The sequence below is a fragment of the Scardinius erythrophthalmus genome, assembly GCF_964197995.2.
Source record: "Scardinius erythrophthalmus genome assembly, chromosome: 8".
NCBI lineage: Eukaryota > Metazoa > Chordata > Actinopteri > Cypriniformes > Leuciscidae > Scardinius > Scardinius erythrophthalmus.
Genome location: NC_138228.1, coordinates 33,905,067 through 33,917,518, shown reverse-complemented (window position 1 = coordinate 33,917,518; position 12,452 = coordinate 33,905,067). Strand labels below are relative to the sequence as shown.

At 39.7% G+C, this 12,452-nt stretch overlaps 1 protein-coding gene across 1 annotated transcript in view; it reads left to right on the top strand.

Annotated features, from left to right (window-relative positions):
* dusp22a (dual specificity phosphatase 22a) overlaps positions 1 to 12,452 on the top strand; it is a 120,053-nt gene that overhangs the window by 19,590 nt on the left and 88,011 nt on the right. The window contains exon 4 of the mRNA XM_081373248.1: positions 1,197 to 1,246. Within this exon, the coding sequence (XP_081229374.1) occupies positions 1,197 to 1,246 (50 nt within the window). The remainder of the gene's footprint in view (positions 1 to 1,196; positions 1,247 to 12,452) is intronic.

The following is a 12,452-nucleotide window of genomic DNA, read 5'->3' as shown; positions in this document are numbered from 1 at the left end:
TTATGAGCAGCAGGGGGCAGCAATGATAAACTGTACAGCTGTTGTTCATTTAACTTTCCATTATGAGTTCCCCCTGAACATTTTATCATACACACAACATATGGGTTCTTTCTGGAAACATTACATGATATTAACAGTCATTTAAATTTCATCAAATTTAAAGGGATAGTTCACCCAAAAATGAAAATTAGCCCATGCAGCCATCCTAGGTGTATATGACATTCTTCTTTCAGACGAATACAATCGGAGTTATATTAAAAAATGTCCTGGCTCTTCCTATAGCTTTATAATGGGAGTCAATGGGTATATTTTTTTGGAAGTCCATCAAAGCGCATCCATCCATGATAAAATTGCTCTACACAGCTATGGTGGGTTCATAAAGGCCTTTTGAAGTGAAGCGATGCATTTGTGTAAGAAAAATATACATAATTAAAACTTTATCGACTAAAATAACTAGCTACTGGCAGACGGTCATACGCAAGTATGCAAAACGCATAGCTTCACTTCAGAACGCCTTTATTAACCCACCAGAGCTGTGTCGAGCACTTTTATCATGGATGGATGCGCATCCAAAAAAATATACCCATTGACTCACATTATTAAGCTTGAAAGAGACAGGACAATTTTCAATATAAAAAAAATATTACTCTGAATGTATTAGTCTGAAAGAAAAAAAAATGTCATATACACCAATGACTTCAGGGTGAGTAACTCATGGGCTAAATTAAAATTTTCAAACTATCCCTTTAATAAGCTACATAAAATAAATAAATAAATAAATAAATATATATATATATATATATATATATATATATATATATATATATATATATATATATATATATATATATATATATATATATATATATGTCAATGTTTATTATGAGGTTATCTGGAAAAAACACTACTGTAGTGGTGTTGTATATCAAAATCATAATCAGTTTTGATGTCTAATTAAATGTTGTTTCACAGTTTGCTCTTAAAGAGAAGCCAATTCATTGTTGTAATTGTATGCAGGGCCGGTTTATTACATGAAGGTATCTCAGTCTTGTTGCTTTTCTACCTCCGTATGCAAGCAGCAAGTACGTCAGAATCATACCCAACACTGTGAACAGAATGACATAAGCACTGCGACACTTAAGCACAGCTGAGAAAGTGTATTTCATCTATCTAATTGTTTTTGCTCTCTCCATTAGGACATAACCTATCTGTACATTAATGCAGCTGATGCCTCCAGCCAAAATTTGTGAGTCACATTTACTGCAGAACAAACAAGCCTTTCCCACACACACACACACACACACACACACACACACACACACACACACACACACACACACACACACGCGCACACACGCACGCACACACACTGTCAGAAATATGTGTATAAACATTCTAAATTATATTTTGAATTGCTCTCTGTTGAATTTGTCAGAGTAATTTGAAAACTACAGCAGTTCCTCAGTCACATGACTCTCTTATGATGACAGAATATTGCAGAATTATGTCACTCATTTCTTTGTGTGTGTGTGTGTGTGTGTGTGTGTGTGTGTGTGTGTGTGTGTGTGTGTGTGTGTGAGAGAGAGAGAGAGAGTGAGTGAGAGAGAGAGAGAGAGAGAGTGTGTGTGTGTGTGTGCGTGCGTGTGAGAGAGAGAGAGAGAGAGAGTGGGTGTTTGTGTGTGAGTGTGTGAGAGAGATTTCCTGCACCAGAACATGCCTACTGCTCTACTATATAAAAGGCAAAAATCAGTGTGTATGTTCGAATTTACAGTATTCATAAAACTGAGGGCAAAATGTACCTGGATGACCTACTACTTTTGCCAAGATTCTGAAGTGTGCATCCGATGGACACTTTATTATCCCGTGATGCCAAAGGAGAGAAGTTGAAATTGGCTGTGAAGCAAAACAATTGACAAATTGTTGCAGATGCAATGCGTCTGAAATTCGCTCACACTACACACATTCATACTATATAAAACATATTTTTTTTAACGGTCAAGAAGTGAGTTCTTATTCAAATGAAGGCAGCTATTGAGTAAGATTGTTTTAGTCATATACATGACTTAGTCACAAACATTATTTGGTGTTCACATTTTTGGGCTGGACACTCACTCCAATCAGATTTCGGCTACTCTCAGCTTCTGAAATTGCAGTGCTATAAAAATAAAACAACTAAAATAATATAAATAAAATAACTTTTTGGTTATTTGGTTTGTAATTTGAATAAGAGCTTTATGACTCTTAAAATGTGGTCACATTAGCAAAATTTCAATAATATGAAAAAAGTTTTAAAGTGTAATGCATTTAAAATTAAATACATTGGAATTTCTGTAAACCAATCAGAAACAAGCATTCTGCAGAGCCATAGTTTGAACATAATGAATGAATAATAAAACAAACAGAAAGTATGGAGCATATCTACGACAGACCAGAGGTTCGTGCAGTAGCTTTGGAAAAAGTGAAGTTAGGTAATACTACAGTAAGAGTGGCTGTATGAGTCACGGTTTTCACAAAGTTCTCTTTTTTATTCAATGAAAGAGCCCCTTGATTCTCTTGAAAATGTCAGTAGTTTGTAGTTCAGCTGTTTAAATAAAGGGATTCAGGGATTCAATTTTTGGAAGTGGGGGAATCTTAAACACTCCCAACCCCCCCAAAAACATAATTAATTACTACCAGTGCATGTTCAGTGGTCTTATGATATAAATCTTGCTATTGCAGCCTGGGTTACCCATCTGCACATACAACTGCAAACAAGAGAGAAGCATAATGCTTAATTTAACAAACATAAAATGTTTTTTTGAGCGTGTACAGTTGCTTAAGTTAGACAGAATACACACACACACAAACACACACACACACACTCACACACACACACACAATGCGTTTCCTTGTTTTATCGGAACTCTCTACAGACCAGTGACGGCTGCTGGTCTTTCAAAGAGGGGAAGCTCATTTTCGGCCTACATCATAAAAATTGTCCATTTATTTATATGTAAATTCTACGCTCCTTTTCAAGAAAATGCTCTGTGACCCTGTCGTACTAACTAGGCGTCTTTTCCGGTGGCTTGACCAGTGTCCTCTCAATGGCCAGCAGAGTTAAATATAATTGTATAAATGTAATAATATAATAAAGGTATAAATAATAATATAGTAAAGTATAATAATACTACTACTACTAATATATTTTTTTATTATTTTAATAATATTTTTTTAATTATTAGCCTACTAATAATAATATAAAAAATATAATAAGTAATAATATAATAAAGGTATAAATGTATAATTGTGTGAAATGTATTATGAAAATTGGCTAGCAATTTCGACAAGCAAATACCAAGAAATAGGTTGCAGCAGTTTGTCTTTCGACTACACTTGCAAAATCCGCGATGGGACTGAGCTCGAATAGCTTCAGCATCAGCGACTTTTTATTATATGAAATCACTGTCAATCAAAAGGAGATGCAGCCTTTCGACAGACCCTCCAATCATCACGCGGAAGCCCGGAGTCCACGCCAGGCCGCTCCTCATTCCCCCCAGAGACGCTGAGCGTCCGTGGGCGGGACATAATTGCAGCATTTATCCAATGACCGTCTAGTTGCGAAGCACTGAAAAAAACTGTTCAAAGCAGCCCCATTGAAGTCAATGGACGCTGGGCTTCAACAAGGAAATGCACTGTGACGCTACGTGACTGTATGAGAAAGAAACGTTTTCTAACACATTTTTTGTCAATAAAATGTTAAAACAATAGTACGTATTTGACCATTAATTGTTTGACATTAGGCCTTTAGGAGAAGCCGAGCTTCCCTTGCAGTCTTAAAGAAATCCCCACTGCTACAGACATAATGCTTTTTATACAGTACAAACTGTATATTCTATCTCCTAAACCTACCCATCACAGGGGGACCAAATAATGTCCTTTTTTCCCCACAACAGAGGGGAATACCTGAACCACACAGACAGACTTGTTTTTATATCGACTCTCCATAATGCTTTTTTTAAACACAATCCTCACAGCAAACTTTCTGCATTTTTACATTTTCAAAAAAAGGTTTTACTATCTTTGTGGGGACATTTGGTCCTCACAATGTAGGTTAAACAAGTACACACACACACACACACAAACACACACTAATTTTTATACTGTAAAAACTGTATATTCCATTCCCTTAACCTACCCGTTACAGAAAACGTTCAGAATCCGTTCGAGATCCACCCATGGGAAGGGCATCCGTACCTGGGCATCACATTAAAAGGTGTCGTGCGGTTTTCACAGGCAGTGAACCCGTACCATAATAATGTGTCAGTAACAATATAGAGAGAAAACTGCAAAGTTCTCGAAGTAGTGTGTGACTGCATGGCCGGCCGAGGGAAGTGTTGTAGCCATACAGCAGGGCGACTGTACAAAATTAAAGATGAATAGATAAAAATAACATTTCGTACAGCTACATTTGCTACAGCCGCCTACAGGACCAACGCTACTTCCTTAGCAGCAAGGCACGCAGTAATGGCGGCGCTGCTTTACTTCCGTGTTTCGCCGGATTTGTCTATAATGCCTGCAAGCACTGCTATTCTCCAGTTGACATTCGCTTCTCGTGATCTCTGCACTTACACAGTTCTGTTGGATTTACACTGCACATTTGCGTGTCTTCAGGAGGAAGATCAGCCTCCACCAGACGTTACAGTCGTTTATTCAACCTGATTAACGTTAGCTGTGTTCTGCATCCGGAGCCGCCCGCGCTCTTGCTTTTCTCGCCTGCTCCCCTTCCACGGCTGCCCGCCACGGATTTTTCGGAGTTTTTCTCAGGTATGTCGCTGTCTAAATCTGCCGCTTCTCCGGGGAACAGCCTATCACGGGCCTGCCCGGCCATGTGTGGTGCGCTGATCGCCGCTAAGGACCTTCACTCTTTCTGCGTGGTCTGCTTGGGCCTCAAACATGCTCAAGAAGCCTTAGAGAACCCAGAGAATTGCAGTCAGTGCCTTATGCTGCTCAAGAAGCTTTTGCGATGCGGTCTTAAAGTCGCAGCGACCCAGTGCACCGAGCTCGGCCTTTCTGACTCAGATGGGGGACACGGTGAAGAAGACGCGCTACCGGGGGCCTCCCAGGGCGTTACTTCACTTAATTGGGCTCACCAGCCCAATCCTGCGTTCCCCGAAGAGGACATCTTCGTGGGCAACCTCCCGCTCGTCGACGAACCTGCCGGCTCCACAGAGCGCCACCGACCAAGAAAGGGACATTTACGACGGAAAAGTGCTGGGACCCCCTCCCAGTCCGAGGAAACAACTCTTCCCCGTCCTTCCAGCGTGCGCGAAGCACATGAGGCACAACTGGAGCGACCCGCTCGATCTCAAGCACGGTTTCACGGGCCTTGAGGTGAAGGATATAGCAGCTCTTGGCATGGGTGACCCCCTGCTATCGAGCCGTCCATCGCCAGGCACCTTAACCCCGCACAGGGTGGGCTGCTCGCTCCCCCTAAGCCAGTCTTGCCCAACAAGATGGACCGTTTTTTCTGCCTCAGTTCACCAGGCCGCTTACAAGTCCTCGGCCTTGGCTGTCAGGGCCCTGATCGTCTCTTCCCTCCTCTCCGCTTACCAGGCGGATATCTTGGACGAATTAGGGCAACAGCTGGAAAAGGGAACCCCTTCTCTACCATTGTGGTAGGAGATCCTTACGGTTAACGACCTCGTCCTCCGTAACGCTCATCAGGCCGTCCAAGTCTGTGGGCGCTCTATGGCGCTTTCTGTGGTGGGAGAGCACGCGCTCTGGCTTAACCTGTCGGGCCTTCCTGACAGTGAGAAGAGGTGCATCGTGGGTGCTCCAGTAGAGCCCGGCCCGGCTCTCTTTGGCCCCACCGTTGCATTGATTCAGCAACGATGTGATGACAAAAAGGAAGATGAGGCCTTCAAGTTATGCCTTCCTAGGAAGGCAGCCCCATGCCAGGTGCCCCCTGTGCGTTTGCCTAACCCCCCTGTCATGGGACGAAATTTCCATCAGGGCAAGGAAAGGCCCCGCAACAAATCCCCCTCATGGCAGAAAAACCCTCCTCCTGCTAAACACTGGGGGAAATCGGCTCCTGCTGTGGCAGGAAGACCATCGAACCCTACCCCACCGACTCGAAACGCAAGCGGCCTGCCTGATGTTCAGCTTATGTGGGCATTGAGTCCGCTTTTAAGGGCCACGAGCCCCTCGGACTCTCTTCCTGCCCCAGGACCCCTGTCCAAAAGACGGAGGGTCTCCCGTGGATGGGTCAGTTCCCCCCCTCCTGAGGCTGCCCAGCCCATGTGTTCAGTGGACGTTGTGTGTTCTCCCCCCATGTTCAGGGGGTCTGTTGTGAGGAAAAGTGCAAAAGCAGTGTCACCACTCCGCAGTGTCACCATTCCGCACCTACTCTGTTCCCCTCACCCAAATAATAAAGGCTTTGGCCCTACTGTTCCCCCAACACAAAACACACACAAAAGACAAAAACACATTAAAACAAATTAATCAAATGAATTCATTAGGGAGAGAAGATCTCTTTGAACCCCTGCATGTCGCCCCTAGTTTGTCCACAAGGCAGTGCCATTGCATCACAAATGAGCCAGCTGGGCCTAAACAGCGCCACTCCGACTCGGGTGGAAACACTCGCGAGTCACGAATTGGCTTGGCAAACTGTTTCGGCTCCCGAGTGGGTGATGTGTACAATAATGCAGGGCTACAGACTGCAGTTTGCAATAAAACCCCCGCATTTCAACGCGTTCTCTCTTCACACATGGAAGAGAGCACCGCGCAAATCCTGAAAGAGGAAATATCTTCCCTTCTAAACAAGGGAGAGATTCAGGTGGTGCCCCCCAATCTGATGAATCAGGGATTTTATTCTCGTTATTTCCTGGTCCCAAAGAAGGACGGTTCTCTCCGCCCAATCTTGGACCTCCGTGTGTTGAACAAACATTTCAGGAAATACAATTTCAGAATTCTAACTGATGGCTCGCTCTCCCGCACCATAAAACGGAATGACTGGTTCACATTGGTCGATCTGAAAGATGCTTTCTTCCACATAAGCATTTATCCACCTCACAGGAAGTTTCTTCGCTTCGCCTACCAAGGCACATTACAGATTCACAGTTCTGTCGTTCAGGCTCTCGTTAAGCCCTCGGACCTTCTGTCTGTGTGCGGAGGCGGGCTTAGCACCCATGCGAATGTCAGGTCTGATGATTTTGACATACATAGACAAATGGCTCATTATAGCCGAATCAAAGGAGAAAGTGTTGCAGGACACCTGCCGTGTGGAATACCTCCACTCGATGTTTCAGAGAACCGGGGTTACGATAGTAACCCACTGTTTTCCTAATGGGGACCAAAAAAAGAAAAAAGTCAGATATTGCATTATGGGGATATTTGGACTTTCAACTGAGAGACAGAATTTATTTGTGTTTTGAAGATGAGCAAAAGTCTTATGGGTTCGGATCAAAATGAAAGTGATTGATGCAGCATCTTTAATCAATAAAATAGTTTCACTTCTGAAAAGCAAATTTATTTAAAAACAACAACAACAACCCTATCACCCGCCACAAAATGTACAGTAGTTACTCCAATAAAAATTTGCTGTTTACAGTGAAACTAACCCTATTGAAAAAATAGTATACTTGAGCACAATTTGTTTGTATGTACTTTAGTATAACTACATGTATTTGTTGCACACTATAAATTGGTATGCTTAGTTAAAAAGTCTGTTAAATTGGAACAACTAATTTTGTACCTAATGCAAAGCAGTGCTGAAGTTCAACTAAAGTTGTATTTAATATACTTGTTTGTGCTAAAGTGGAACTATTCCAAGTATACTTAAGTACGCTTTAAATATACTATTGTATTTAAGTTTTGAAATGCAGAATTCACTCAGCATACACTGTATTTGCATACAGCATACACTGCATAATGTATTTTGGTGACATTACAGTTGCAATTCAAATACACTGTAGGAGTGTTGAACATACATTATACTGATAATAAACTTTTAGTGATTTTAAAATACATTGCAATGACATTTCAAGTAAACTTGAAGTGTGCTAATGAATCATTGCCGTGTGCTTCAAATAGGCTACAATAAAGTCATCTTTATATATGGCACAGCCTTTTACTGACACCCCCCAGTATACCAGTAACTAGCTTATGCGAAGAACATCAATGAGACTAGGGGAACAGATATGTGTACATTGAATGTAGGAACCATTACGGACTGGATTCGAACCCGGGTCGCTGCCACACAAGCACATTCGCTTTACTATAGTTACACCACCACACAGACATACACGACACAAAACTGGGTGTTCTTTCTATATTGTTACAAGTACTACTATAAGTAAACCGAATTTTCCATAAATGGCCGCACAAATTAAATGGATTTAAAGACTGTGAATAGCCGAGAAAAGTCTCAATATAGGCGAAGTAAGCGGTGCGTGAAAATAAACGTGAAACTGTATCACATGAAAGTGTGTTAAACTTGAAGCTGTTGAAGAAATAAAGCCAGCAGACACAACATTAAATATCATCTGCAGAATGTTTTGCTCCCCTTTTACCTGACATGATCTCTCATTAATGCTGCAGGAAGCAATTGCATAAACCGGCATAACATTATAGATGTATTCTTGTGCATGTGCACGCACTAAAACACAGACAGTTCCTTTCCGTTTGTTGGTGGAAGAACGTGAACGTGCCGAACTGCTTGTGTTTCAGTGCGTGCGGATGTAAGTAAAACCATCAGTAACATTTCTCTGCCGATTGTCTCTGCGCACTTCAACTCTCAATGTACTGCCCCAGATAGCAATTACATGTGGGCCACATGTGGGTATTATCTGGCACATATGGCCTAGATGTGGCATGGCTGAACAGATATGGGCCAAATCGTAGCCATATTTGTTTTGCCATAACTTTAAAATCTGCGGGAAATGCTCTCTTGGTTCACAACTGATTTTGAGGTATATGGCCCAGATAACAACGAACACATGAGGACCATATGTGGTTGAGCTATGGCACACAGTGAGAAACACCGACTTGTGGTAAACATTTGGCTTATACGTGGAAAAACACAGGAATCCTGAAATCAAGTGCGGCAAACATCCGCCGTTACACACCTCAGGTTGCTCTGCATCTTCCCTCCTATTGGTGGAGTGAGACTACGGCGCGAGTTTAACTGCGACGCTGGCCAGCTGACGCCTTTTACTCTGCTTTCCTCACGACTGTGTACATTCAGGTAAGTGATGTTTTGGCATTTTAAAGTCATATAAATGAAATATGCAGCATTATGTGTCAATATTGCATGTTATTATGCGTTTAGTTATTCGTTCCATCGAGGAAGGGGTTGAACTAGCTAATATTTTCCTCAGTTTACTGCTATATAACTTTAAAGTTTAATGTAACTTAACCGTTAACTTAGGCTATAGCAGTTCGCTGGTTTGCCGTTTTAAATTAAGATGTTTTTGTTTATAAATCAACAGCTCACTGTCGTACACAATAAAATAGTATAGTTTGTCATTGTGTAGTAGCCTATTTGTGAATTAAGGCGACGCGGTCCAATGTCGGTGTTACTGTTTGTCAGAAAACCTAACGTTAAATCCTAATTTGTGTTCACAATCATTCAACTAATCATAATAATATAAAAATGTCAAGAATAAACACATTAATACGTCTGCATTATTGTATCTTTATTTAACTCTGAAATGATATTCAACAAAGACTTTTTCTCATGACCTTTCCCTCTTTAAAATTAAAGTTGTAATGTTAACGTTAGGCTATTAGTGTCAAGTCACAATACCAAAATTATGACTTTCGATACAATACCTGAACATTAACATAAACTAATAATGAACTGCACTTCTACTGCATATATTAATATGTGTTAATGTTAATTTCAACATTTACTAACACATTCAATATAAAAAATTTTACTTGTTAACTTTAGTATGCACTGTGAACTAACATGAACAAACAATGAATTGCTGTATTTCTGTTAACTATCAATTAATTGAGCAGCCATTCACTGCCATTATAAAGCTTGGAAGAGGCAGGACATTTTTATAATTACTCTAATTTCTCACGTACGATATAGTTTATATACCATGCTATGGTATACTGTCATACCACCCAGCCCTAATGTGTGGTATGGGTGGAGCAATGACAATAATTTCCATATTAAAATCCTAGAAAATATGGTTTCAGATGGAGTATATAATAGTTTATAGTTCATTTTTGAATATAAAAGCACTTTCATTTTAGGGTGGTCTATTTAAATGCATATTTCAACCACTTACACAATGTTTTTTTTCCTATCAGATTACCTATCTGGGTCTGGTTGGTGGCTTTGACCTGAATAACACCATCTGGAGAGTGCTGAAAGGCACTTTTACAACTGCTGTGGCACGTTATGAATCGGAGAGAAGTCAATGGGAAGATTGGTGTCCAACGCCTGGTCGTAAAGGAAGTTGTCATTGGTGAGACCTTTTTTAGAAGTCACTTTTATTTGTATTGCACTTTGCACAATTCACAACTTTTCAAAACCGCTTTACAGAACATTGTATTTTTATTTCTGTTATCTCAGTATCGAACCAAACACCTTTTTTTGTCATTACCTGATCACATCCGTGGCTCACTTAAGTGACTGCATTTTTTTATTTAGAAGTTTTATGTTTTGTTTTTAAAGAAAGTTATTTTTTATATTTTGCGAATCATATTGTTTCAATCATACATTTTAAAGCTGTAATCACAATATAAGATTATCATTCTTTCAAAGTGTCATACCAGCGCATGCCTACAACTATCTGTATTTAGTTCATTATCACTGTGTATTTAAAAGGTTAGTTTACCCAAAAATGAAAATTCTGTCAGTAATTACTCACCCATGTTGTTCCAACCCCCGTAAGACCTTCGTTCATCTTCGGAACACAAATTAAGATATTTATGATGAAATCTGAGAGCTGTCTCACTCCTCCATAGGCTTCTCTGTTATTGAAACTTGCCAGCCCAGAAAGTTAGTAAAGACATTGTTAAAATAGTCCAAGAATACAGTGGCTGAACCTTAAGTTTATCAAGTGTCGAAAATACTTTTTGTGCGCAAAACAAGCTAAAATAAAGACTTTATTCAACGTAGTGTAACAGCACAGCGCTTCTGTGTTGTACGTCAGAACGTAGGCTCACGACTGGCCAGCATCCCACACATGACCAGCGTTGGCCAATAGTGAGTCTACGCTCTGACGTACAACCCAGAAGATGGAAAAACTTGAGGGTAATTACAGATAGAATTTTCATTTTTGGGCGAACTAACCCTTTATGTTCCTCCTTGCATTCAGTACTTGGCCCATTATTGTTTGTGTGTTTCTGCTTCCAAATTGTCTCGCATCATTGCAGATTATCTTGAGTTTATTTTTTGTTAGTAAAAACACTTATTCTTGTAGACTCTGTCTTTGGACTAAAACATGACATTAATGCTATCTGTGTTGGTGTGTTTTTACATTAGAGTGTGCATGTCTTTTTTTAAAAAAAAGAAGCAGAATACATGCAGTGTTGTAAATTTTAACCGGTTGTTGGTGCAAAAGTATTCTAAAAATCAAAATAATTTGTCATAAGGAATTACAGTATAATTCTGGCCCACATATTGAAAAATACAATTTGCAATTCCTTTTGAAAATTTACTGGAAAAAAACTTTCATACACTGGTAATTCAGAGGTGTTTAATTTGTTAATAATTGCAAATAAAATATTAAAGGATATTTACATTAATGATTTTTTTCACTCTCCTGCAGCTCTAGCTTCCAGGTTGTATTGCTGCTAACATTATTTAAATTCTTCTTTATTGCAGGTGCAGTCAGGCAGAATCCCCTTACTGGAAAAGATCAACACATTGCCGACCCTCATTGGAGACTTCTCTGCACATCAACACACTTCTCAACTCTTTACCTTTCAAGTTTGCTTTAACTTTCTCAATTTCTCTTTAAAGTTCTCTTTACCAACTGTGATTTATTTGTATTACTCTCATTGGACTAATTAAACATAACATTAATACAAGCTTTGATCGAGTGTTTTGAACTTTGGAGTAAAAAATTAGCGTTGAATGCTATTTATATTATTAATTTGTATTCTTGAATGTTTTCAACTGAATTTTACTTAAAATAAGTACAACTGAGTAGCTGTAATTGTTTTCTTAAATGTTTTCAACTGAATACTACTGTAATTATTAAATTGAACTCTGTTGCTGTAATTATATTTATTTTGATAAATGTTTTCAACTGAATACTACTGTTATTATTCAACTCTTGCTGTAATTATATTTATTTTTATGAATTGTTTTCAACTGAATACTGCTGTAATTAAGTACAACACTTTAGCTGTAATTATTTAAATGCTTGTCAAAATAAATAGTTTTGAGTCCATTTGTTGTTGAGTGTTTAATTTACCTGTGAGTTAAGGCTTTAAATACTGTCAGCTGC